This window comes from Rhinoraja longicauda, chromosome 18 (genome assembly GCF_053455715.1).
Source record: "Rhinoraja longicauda isolate Sanriku21f chromosome 18, sRhiLon1.1, whole genome shotgun sequence".
Classification (NCBI taxonomy): Eukaryota; Metazoa; Chordata; class Chondrichthyes; order Rajiformes; family Arhynchobatidae; genus Rhinoraja; species Rhinoraja longicauda.
Genome location: NC_135970.1, coordinates 6,356,506 through 6,368,581, shown reverse-complemented (window position 1 = coordinate 6,368,581; position 12,076 = coordinate 6,356,506). Strand labels below are relative to the sequence as shown.

Genomic DNA, 12,076 nt, shown 5'->3' with positions numbered 1-12,076 from the left:
AATAGTACAATTACATCAGGAGCTTTCCTGCCTACCTCAGGGAAAGCCAGTGCAATAATCTCTCCGATGATCTCCCCCTGGATCCTGCAGGAACAACTGTCACAACCGTGCAATAAACCTAAAGTGTAGGGAGCCGCATCAATGGCGGCACAGTGGTACAGTTGCTGCCTTACAGCGCTGGAGACCCGGGTTCCATCCTGACTATGGATGTTGTCTATATGTAGTTTGTACGTTCTTCCTGTGACCATGTGTTTTTTTTCCTGAGTGCTTTGATTTCCTGCCACATTCTTGACATGCAGGTTTATAGGTTAATTGCCCTCTATAAATTGCCCCTAGTGTCGGACATGGAACTAGTGTACAGGTGATTAGCATGGACTCGGTAGGCCGAAGGGCCTGTATCCACGCTGTATCTCTAAACTAAAAATAATAAATCACTGTGCTAAACTTCCTTTAACTGTACAAAAGCATCCAATTCTAATAACAAAGTTGGATGGAGAAAATTATGCTCAAATTATTTTTCCCACCAAATTTGTTCCCATCCATCTTTTTTCGAGATGATATGCAAGTTCTGATCCTTCCCATCGAATCTACGGTGCATCCAGTCCCAGTCCCAGTCTCTGCAATATTTCACTTTATCTCCAACAAACTCCCTGCTGGAGTCAAGCTGAACTACAGGAGGAGCCGGGAACTCTTCAAGCTTAGTTCACTTTACCTAGATCAGAGCAGCTGCAGACTCAGCTGTAAGATGCCTTTTATGGGGATATTTGGATGTCAAACTCCAAAATCATCATCCTTTCTCTCAATGATTTGTTTGAGAGAATTGACCTAGGTAAAGATATGTGGGGTGAGGAGGATAATTAAAATAGTGGGTACTTCCATAAGATTCATGTACATTGTCAAACGATTGATAGAGATAGAGCTCTTAAGGATAGCGGAGTCAGGGGGTATGGGGAGAAGGCAGGAACGGGGTACTGATTGAGAATGATCAGCCATGATCACATTGAATAGCGGTGCTGGCTCAAAGGGCCGAATGGCCTACTCCTGCACCTATTGTCTATTGATTGGTACCCTAGTAGCCTTTCTTTTACATTGGAGAAACATGCAGAAGAAATAATTACGTAGCTGCACTAGTACCATTGGTTCAAGATTTCACAAGATGCTATTCACAACATTCAGTATTAAGTGTTCATTCTCTTCAAAACCTGTTTTCATTCTGTCTGCATGCTCCCTTACCTCTCTGCACTGATACCTGTCTGCAGACCTGCATTGCTCAAATCTCTCCCCCTGCTATACCTGTTTGGCCTATTCCACGTGCTCTGCTGGTTATCAGTAAAAGCCCACACCTTGCAAAATTTGGAAATGATTCTTTATTCTCATGTCCATCCAACAAAGTCAGGGATTCTTTCAGTGTCAGGCACAGTAATTATGGTCCACTCAATTGTGTGTGACAGCTCAGTCTATGATCAGAACAGCCCCCAGGGCCAGAGTTGCTGCCGTGGCCATTCCTCTAGTTCACTTTCGATTTCTTGGCAAATCCATTTAAAATTATAATTAATCTGTACATGCGGGTTTTAACTACTCGCGCTGCATGCATGCTGCCTTTTAAACGCTTATTCTGATACTCAGAGATGTATCCTCTAATTCACTTAACTACTTAACAGTCTTATGATAATGTTATGTCAAGATGCTGACTTTGTCCATCCTTAAATTCCAGAACAGGTGAACTGACAAAAAGGGGATGGAGAACAATTCATTTGTCTTGTATAATTCTTAGGCCCGTTTGCAATAAGAATGACTGCCAGTTCCCCATCTTGCTGAACCTGTTGAATTACATTACTTCCACTTCAACACCACACAGGCTTCTCAACCTGCATTGGGTTGTGGAAGTCTCCCAGACTTGATCTGCTCCATCCTATGTCCAACATTCATTTGGAATGAACCATTAGATTAACTTTAGCCTCTCGTACATTGCGTGCAGAAGGTGGTGAGTGATCGCCCGTGCAGTAATCAATGCAGAATAAAGTGGAGGGAATTACATGCTCTAAATTTGGGTTGAGAAGAGGTTGAAATCATCTCTTTGTATTGTAGTCAATCATTTTAATCGGTTCAAGACATGGATCTTCTGAATTGAGCTTAGCTGAATAACATATATGGTACAAGCAAAGTTGTTTAGTGTTTGACAACACTCTGTATAGCCTGGACAGGTGCCACTATTAGCGTATCATACAATGTAGGAAAACTCAGAGCGCACAAACCTGCTTAATGAATTCTCACAGCTGGTGGGGACAGTCACTGAAGACAGAGCTGACCCTGGGGTTGAAGCACCAGTTTTGGAAACATTCACAGCAGCCAACTCTCCATCTGGTGTCAGCTGACTGGAATTTCGGTTACAAGATTAGGAACATAAAACAAACTAAATTATACATAGAATTGAGGAACCCATGTCTGCCTCTCCGTGTTGGCCTATAATACGGTACATGCAATGCCACAGAGCGTGCTGAGATCCATGGTCATTGCCAATTTAGCTGCTTGCAGGTTATAGTTTGGTGCACCATTGAGTCGGGTCGGGGACCAAGTACAAAACCCACGATGCAGCACCTCCTGGACAGGATCAGGCTTAGCTGCTCTCCTCAGAGGTCCACTAAGCTGACACATGGACAATGAGATGAGGTTTTAATGTCTTCAGTACTGTCCCCTCTCCTGTCGAGGAGTAGAATTGTGGAGAGAGAGTGAGAAAGAGAATCACTCCAGCACATAAACCTTTGGAGATCCTGTCTCTATTAAACAGTCACCATCAAAATAGCAAAAGTAGGTGAAGCGTGCCACAGAACTCCCTTCCCTGACCCATGTCTTGTCTTATTATTTTATATAGAATGGTGCTGCCATCTTGGCTGAGTGCCTCATTCCCAATGACATGGCACACCCTGTCAAACCTCACAAAGGTCACTCATGCTCATCCCTGGTTAACATCAAGGGAATTAAAATAAAAGTATTTCCCTTTTCAATCAGACCATCTGATTCCATCATAAAACACATTGTGGATCAACAATACATCATTAAAAACTGCAGGTACATCATTGTAAACAAAATCATACAAATCAGGTCCCACATTCCCCAATCCCCCCCCCCCCACCCCCCTTCGCCCACAACCCCAACCTCAACCTTTCCCAATCACAGCTCCGAGCCACATGCATCTACACAAATCGTTTCTGCTCAAGTGCATACATCCGCCCAGCTGGAGCCTTCCGGAAAAACAGACTGTTTCCTCGACTCATATTCCCCTGAAAGAGAAACATAGAAGTATTAGGAGAGAAACTCTCAAAATGGACTGAGAAAGGAATAGAAAATATAAATGCAGGCTTCATACTAAATGCTCTCATCTCGCTGCGACCATCAGGAAGGAGATAATGGTACCTGAGAATCCATACCTCTACATTCAAGAATAGCTTCTTCCCTTCAACCATCAGGCTCTGGAACCATACTGCATAGGCCTAACCACAACCCTACACCAGTACTAAACTGCTATGAACTTTGTATAGATTGCACTACAAACTTTGACTAGCACTATTGTGGTCTGTTTATCAAGTATAACTGACAATTTATTGTTCATTGTATGTTTATTTTTGCGTTGTTGCATTAGTGTGCCTGTAAAGCTGCAGAAAGTAAGAATTTAATTATTGTGTTCCTGGTGCATATGACATAGAAATATAGAAAAATAGGTGCAGGAGTAGGCCATTCAGCCCTTCGAGCCAGCACCGCCATTCAATATGATATGGCTGATCATCGGAAATCAGTACCCCGTTCCCGTTTTTTCCCCATATCCCTTGATTCCTTTAGCCCGAAGAGCTAAATCTAACTCTCTCTCTAAAACATCCAGTGAATTGGCCTCCACTGCCTTCTGTGGAATCTTCAGTTTTTCCTCATCTCAGTCCTAAATAACCTACCCCTTATTCTTAAACTATGGCCCACAGTTCTGAACTCCCCCAACACCGGGAACATTTTTCCCACATCTAGCCTGTCCAATCCTTTAAGAATTGTATATGTTTCTATAAGATCCCCTCTCATCCTTCTAAATTTCAGTGAATACAAGCCCAGTCGACCCATTCTTTCATTATATATCAGTCCCACCATTCCCAGGAATTAACCTGGTGAACCTACACTGCACTCCCTTAATAGCAAGAATGTCCTTCCTCAAATTAGTAGACCAAAATTGTACACAATACTCCAGGTGCAGTCTCGCCAGGGCCCTGTACAACTGCAGTAGAACCTCCATGCTCCTAAACTCAAATCCTCTCGCAATGAAGGCCAACATGCCATTAGCTTTCTTCACTGCCTTCTCTACCTGCATGCTTACTTTCAGTGACTGATGTACAAGCACACCCAGGTCTCCATGCACCTCCCCTTTTCCTAATCCGACACCATTCAGATAATAATCTGCCTTCCCGTTCTTGCCACCAAAGTGGATAACCTCACATTTATCCACATTATACTGCATCTGCCATGCATGTGCCCACTCACCCAATCTATCCAAGTCACCCTGCAGCCTCATAGCATCCTCCTCGCAGCTCACACTGCCACCCAGCTTTGTGTCATCCGCAAACTTGGAAATGTCACATTTAATTCCCTCGTCTAAATCGTTAATATATATTGTAAATAACTGGGGTCCCTGCACCGAGCCTTGCGGCACCCCACTAGTCACTGCCTACCAGTCTGAAAAGGACCCGTTAATTCCTACACTTTGCTTCCTGTCTGCCAACCAGTTCTCTATCCATGTCAATACCCTGCCCCCAATACCATGTGCTCTAACTTTGCACACTAATCTCTTGTGTGGGACCTTGTCAAAGGCTTTTTGAAAGTCCAGATACACCATATCCACTGGTTCTCTCTTTTTCATTCTACTTGTTACATCCTCAAAAAATTCCAGAAGATTAGTCAAGCATGATTTCCCCTTCATAAATCCATGCAGACTTTGACCGATCCTGTCACTGCTTACCAAATGCACTGCTATAACATCTTTAACAATCGCCTCAAGCATCTTCCCCACTACTGCTGTAAAGCTAACTGGTCTATAATTGCCCGTTTTCTCTCCCCCTCCATTCTTAAAAAGTGGGGTTACATTGGCCACCCTCCAGTCCATAGGAACTGATCCAGAGTCAAGAGAACATTGGAAAATGTTCACCAATGCATCCACAATTTCTAAGGCCACCTCTAGGTTCTGGGATGCAGACCATCAGGCCCTGGGGATTTATCTGCCTTCAGTCCCAACAGTTTACCTAACACCATTTCCTGACTAATGTGGATTCCCTTCAGTTCCTCCCTCCCACTAGATCCTCGGTCCACTACTATTTCTGGGAGATTGTTTTTGTCTTCCTTAGTGAAGGCAGAACCAAAGTACTTATTGAACTGTTCTGCCATTTCTTTGTTTCCCCATTATAAATTCATCTGTCTCTGATTGTAAGGGACCTACATTTGTCTTCACTAATCTTTTCCTTTTTACATATCTAAAGAAGCTTTTACAGTCAGGTTTTATATTCCCTGCAAACTTTCTTCCAAGCTCCTTTCCCCCTCTTAATTAACACATTTGTCCTCCTCTGTTGAGTTCTAAATTTCTCCCAGACCTACAGTTTGCTGCTTGCTTCCTCTGGCCAATTTATATGCCTTTTCCTTGGATTTAACACGATCCTTGATTTCCCTCGTTAACCACGGTTGAGCCGCCTTCCCTGTTTTATTTTTTCGCCAGACAGGGATGAACAATTTTTGGAGTTCATCCATGCGGTGTATAAATCTTTGCCATTGCATCTCCACCGTCAACCCTTTAAGTACAATTTGCCAGTCTATCCGAGGCAATTCCCGTCTCATATCTTCAAAGTCTCCTTTCTTTCAGTTCAGGACCCTCGTCTCTGAATTACCCGTGTCACTCTCCATCCTAATGCAGAATCCCACCATATTATGGTCATTGTTGCCCAAGGGGACAATTGGACATTTAACACTTTTAACTCTTGGAGATATTCAAGGCACCGTTTGATGGATGTGTGTACGCCCCAACGTATACTCTGCAATTAAGTACGTTGGACCCAAGCTTGGGACGAGTTCCAATAATTATAGTAATGCCACTTGACATTGGCTTGTATATCATGTACCTGTGCCGGGAGTGTGAATGTCAGGTCAGCGCTGTGTGTTATAGCTCACTGATTTAATTATTCATTCTGTGTCAGCCTTGAGAACTAACATTAATGGATTTTGAGGCTCATAAAACATAGGACAATATGTGGAATTAAGATGTAATCTAGCTGTGATGTAACTGCATAGAAAAACAGGTGCATTGGAACCAGAGCCAAGGTAACTGGTTTTGTCATTCCCAGCTTCACATACATTGGTTACCATTCTTCAGTTCTGAAACTAAGCTTATTCAAGTTGTAAAGATATGTTAGGAACTATCGCACAGAAAACCTGCTAACTTCACAGGGCCTGTCGGTGAGAACCATGTTTAATCTGTGTGGTATATTCCAGCTACATTGTATCGTCTGGATAATGTAGAGGTTGAAGAATATCCACAGTGACATGAGATGAAGCAAGTCATAGAGTTATACAACATGGATACAGGACATTCAGCCTAACATCCTGCCAACCAAAATGTCTACCTAAGCTAGCCCGTGTGGCCCACTTCACTCTAAAGCTTCCCTATCCGTTAAGTGGCTTTTAAATGTTGTAATTGTACCTGTTTCTACCTGCCTCTGGAGCACATTTCATATACCCACCACTCTCCGTCTGAAAACCTTCTCCTGCAGGGGCTCCCTACACCTGTCCCATTTATCCCGACACACATCCCCTTTCGTTTTAGACTCCCCTCTCCTAGGAAAAAGACTGTGACCAAAGGCGGCAAAGTGGCACAGTGGTAGAGTTGCTGCCTTAGAGCGCCAGAGACACAGGTTTGATCCTCACTACGGGTGCTTGTCTGTACAGAGTCTGTACGTTCTCCCCGTGGGTTTTTTCCTGGGATCTCCGGTTTCCTCCCACACTCCAAAGATGGCATGTTATAACTGTAAATTATCCCTTGTATGCAGGATAGCATTAGTGTGCAGGGATTGTTGGTTGGCACTGACTCAGTGGGCCGAAGGGCTTGTTTTTGCGCTGTATTTCTAAAACTAAAACCTTATCTATCCCCCATGATTTGATATACTTCTATAAGGTCACCCCTCTGGGTCCTGTTCTCCAGGGACAAATGCCCCAGCCTATCCAGACTCTCCTTATAAATCAGGTTCTCTAGTCCTGTCAACATCCACACGCATCTTTTCAGCATTCAATAGACAATAGACAATAGGTGCAGGAATAGGCCATTTGGCCCTTCGAGCCAGCACTGCCATTCAATGTGATCATTCCTGATCCAGCTTAATCACATCCTTCTTAAACTACAACGATCAGAACCATGCACAATACCCCATGTGCCGTATCACCATCATGTACAACTGTGACATGATGCCCCAAATCCTGAACTCAATGCCATGGCCGATGAAAGCCATGGCATTCTTCATCACCCTGTCTACTTCTGTCTTTATTTTAGGAAGGCTGCAAAGCCAGGAAATCGCAGGCCGGTGAGCCAAACATCACTTGTAGGAGGAGCACGTGAAGAGTCAGCATGTTAAATGGTGGTTAGGTGGTGGAGTTGAAGCATAAGGGTAGGAATGTCTTACTGCAATTGTTTTGCAGAGACCTCAGACCTAGAACACTCAACGGTTTTACTTTCTGTAGCAAAGGAAGGGTATATTCATGCATCTTTGCCATTGAAATGAAGGACTACTTGATCGAGCCCTGCGATGGTTCGCCATGGAACCTAATTCCAGCCTATACTCTGGATCGCAAAGAATGAGAAGTGATCTCACATTTCACATACTTCAAATGTTTACATTTCTAAGGTGGCAGGAGAGTCATTATTCATTGCTGGACAATCTAAAACTTGAAGCCTGAACCGCAGCTCAAAGGATAGGGGATTTAAGATTTGAAAAGGAATTTCCGCATTCAGCTGATTATGGACTTTTGCCAGAGGGTTGTGGTTCTCGGAGTATGTTAATGGCTGAGATTTCCTTCTGGTGATAATGGCATCTGAATTCATGTGATGTTTCCGATATATTATGATCCGGCCTGCATTTCATGCCTATATTTTAATTATATTTAAACTGAATGCATCAGGGCAGTTCAGAATCCACAATGCTACTCTAGGTCTGCAGTCACACAAAGGCATGATGGATAAGGATGGCAGAAACTCCTCCCGGGAAGGGCATTAGTGAACCATTTGGGGTTTCACAACAGCCGCTTATAATATTACCTTTTGGTCTGTTGTCTATTTTCACCGTTTTCTGAAAATAAAACGGATAAATTTCACCCCTTGTCAGCAGATTCTTTGCTTTCCCCACCCATACCACAAGTTGTTCAATCTGTCGGTACAGATCTTCCTTCACCGTATAACCTTACTGCATATTTCACTGTGGTGGATGAAAATGTTGAACTTTCCAATTATTGTGCAGTACCAGCGGCGTATTTCTTTCCAGGGATTCTCCATAACTGGCAATATTTTCTAAAGGTCAGTCAGTACTGCAGCCCTACTCTCATCAACCTCAGTCCTTCAAAACTTCAGATGAGTCTGATTCTCATCAGTGCTTCTGTTTTTCATGCAATCACAGCTGAACACCACTTATCCAAAGGTCTGATAGGCAAATCATCATGTGGACATCCGTCACCTGCCTGCCAGGTACACATTCTGTTAACTAACTCAACCCATTGCTGATGAATGCCCTGGAGGAGAGGTGTCTCTGCAGCACTTTCTGGCCCATTTACAGCAACAACATGTTGCTGAGGCTTTTTCTTGGACAGTTTGTTCTCAACCTTCTGTTCACCTGCATTAGGAAGAGCTGGAGATTGAATGTTGGTCCCTCCTCTTTAAAACCATGTGAAATGATTCTTCTTAAACTTTCCAACTCTGACTTTCTTTAAACGACACGATCACAATGATTGGCAGTGCTGGCTTGAAGGACCGAATGGCCTCCTCCTGCACCTATTGTCTATGTTTTTAATTGTAGAGCTAAAGCCTCTCTAATTACAGCCTTTGGACAGACTGTCCCAAGTCAGGGTTTTCAATTCCACAATTTTCCAACACGTGAAGCTGGTGAATAGACATTCTTCACACCAGAGGATTTTTACCAAGGACAAACATTACACTAGCATACCCAATATATCACCTGGTATCACTTGCTCGCACCCCACTCTATCTGCCCCACTCATTCCCCACACGACAACAGTGAATGCCATTGGTTTCAACCCATCAATTGCTGGCAGAACAATATGAAACCAGTCAGTGTGCTCAGCAGAAGCAGCTCTACTCACCTCTCTGCTCAACTGGCGCCAGCAGTTAATCCATGAGCTGTACTCGGCAGCATAGGGAGGGAGACCACCAATCAGACTGGGGAGAGACGTATACACACACATTACACAATGATTCAACAACCCAGCATCTCCTCGGGAGTGTGCTGTTAGATCGCCAAGAGGTTGTGTGCACACACTCACATATATATGTGCACACCATACAATGCTCCCATCAGGAACATTGCACAGGCGACCCTCAGTTGATATGAATTCTGTTAGACGTTACCTTTCGTTACACACTATGGCTGGTAATGTCTCAATGCTAGAAGGCCACCGCACCAAACATGCCAGCTAGTTTTCACTTCAGCAGCCATCATTTCCAGTTCAATGAATTGCAACATTCTGCATCCCATTGTGCATGCCGCAGTAATGCCTCAGTATTAGCTTTAAATCATAGAAAATGTCTGACACAAGAGGCACCTACTTGGCCCAACATGACTGGTTGCAAAGTAGCTACCAGGTGAACCTCTTCCAGCAGCGAGCCCATGGTCCTGCAGGTCATGACTCTTCACGTGCACAACCCAGTATAGTTTAAATGTGATGGTCGTCTCTGCCTCTCTCACCCCTTCAGCAGCAAGTTTCAGACTCTCGCCACCCTCTGTGAGAAATTATTTTATTTTCTCCCCTCTAATCATAGAGTCATATACAGTGTGAAAACGGGCCCTTCAGCCCAACTTGCCCACACCGACCAACATGTCCCGTCAGTCCCACTTGCCTGTGTTTCGCCCAAATCTCTCCAAAAACGTCAATAGACAATGGACAATGGAAAATAGACAATAGATAGTAGACAGTAGACAATAGACATTAGGTGCAGGGGTAGGCCATTCGGCCCTTCGAGCCAACACCACCATTCAATGTGATCATGGCTGATCATTCTCAATCAGTACCCCGTTCCTGCCTTCTCCCCATACCCCCTGACTCCGCTAACCTTAAGAGCTCTATCCAGCTCTCTCTTGAATGCATTCAGAGAATTGGCCTCCACTGCCTTCTGAGGCAGATAATTCCACAGATTTACAACTCTCTGACTGAAAAAGTTTTTCCTCATCCCCGTTCTAAATGGCCTACCCCTTATTCTTAAACTGTGGCCCCTGGTTCTGGACTCCCCCAACATTGGGAACATGTTTCCTGCCTCTAACGTGTCCAACCCCTTAATAATCTTAAATGTTTCGATAAGATCTCCTCTCATCCTTCTAAATTCCAGTGTATACAAGCCTAGTCGCTCCAGTCTTTCAGCATGTGACAGTCTCGCAAATTCCGGGAATTATCTTAGTAAACCTACGCTGCACGCCCTCAATAGCAAGAATATCCTTCCGCAAATTTGGAGACCAAAACTGCACACAGTACTCCAGGTGCGGTTTCACCAGTGCCCTGTACAACTGCAGAAGGACCTCTTTGCTCCTACTCTCAACTCCTCTTGTTATGAAGGCTAACATTCCATTGGCTTTCTTCACTGCCTGCTGTACCTGCATGCTTCCTTTCAGTGACTGATGCACTAGGACACCCAGATTGCGTTGTGCGTCCCCTTTTCCTAACTTGACACCATTCAGATAATAATCTGCCTTCCTATTCTTACCACCAAAGTGGATAACCTCACACTTATCCACATTAAACTGCATCTGCCATGCATCCGCACACTCACACAACCTGTCCAAGTCACCCTGCAACCTCATAGCATCTCCCTCACACCCAGCTTTGTATCATCTGCAAATTTGCTAATGGTACTTTTAATCCCTTCATCCAAGTCATTAATGTATATTGTAAATAGCCGCAGTCCCAGCACCGAGCCCCACTAGTCACTGCCTGCCATTCTGAAAGGGACCCATTTATCCCCACTCTTTGCTTTCTGTCTGCCAACCAATTTTCTATCCATGTCAGTACCCTACCCCCAATACCATGTGCTCTAATTTTGCCCACTAATCTCCTATGTGGGACCTTGTCGAAAGCTTTCTGAAAGTCAAGGTACACTACATCCACATCTGGATGTAGAGTCTGAAGAAGGGTCTCGACCTGAAACGTCACCCATTCCTTCTCTCCCGAGATGCTGCCCGACCTGCTGAGTTACTCCAGCACTTTGTGATTAAATACCTTCGATTTGTACCAGCATCTGCAGTTATTTTCTTATACTACATCCACATCTTATCCATGTACTTGCCCAAATGTTTCTTAAACGCTGCAATAGTCCCTTCCTCAACTATTTACTCCGGCAGGTCGATCCATACACCCACCACCCTTTGTGTGGAAAAAGTTACCCCCTCAGGTTCCTATTAAATCTTTCCCCCCTCTCCATAAACTTAGAACCTCTACTCAGGGCAAGAGACTCTGTGCGTCTACCCGATTTATTTATCTCATGATTTTGTACATCTCTATAAGATCACCCCTCATCCTCTTGCGCACTAAGGAATTGTGTCCTAGCCTGCTCAACCTATTCCTAAAGATCAGTCCCTCGAGTCCTGGCAACATCCTCGTAAATCCTCTTGGCACTTTCCAGCTTAGCAGCATATTTCGTACATGTGCCCAGAAATTAACACAATACTCTAATTGCGGCCTCACCAACATCTTATATAACTGCATCATGACCCCCCCAAATTCTATACTCAATACTCTGACTGATGAAGGCCAATGTGTCAAATGCTTTTTTGACCACCCTATCTACGTGTGG

General features: G+C 44.1%; 1 protein-coding gene and 1 non-coding gene across 2 annotated transcripts in view; both read right to left on the bottom strand.

The window, feature by feature from the left end:
* Positions 1–3,147: 3,147 nt before the first annotated feature.
* The window catches only part of mtch2 (mitochondrial carrier homolog 2), a 34,299-nt gene continuing 25,370 nt past the window's right edge, over positions 3,148–12,076 (bottom strand). Inside the window, exons 12-13 of the mRNA XM_078415034.1 lie at positions 9,379–9,454; positions 3,148–3,281 (exon numbers count right to left, since the gene is read on the bottom strand). Of these exons, the coding sequence (XP_078271160.1) occupies positions 3,195–3,281; positions 9,379–9,454 (163 nt within the window). The 3' untranslated portion in view covers positions 3,148–3,194. The remainder of the gene's footprint in view (positions 3,282–9,378; positions 9,455–12,076) is intronic.
* Positions 6,424–6,555, bottom strand: LOC144602476 (small Cajal body-specific RNA 14). Its single transcript, XR_013548455.1, has one exon.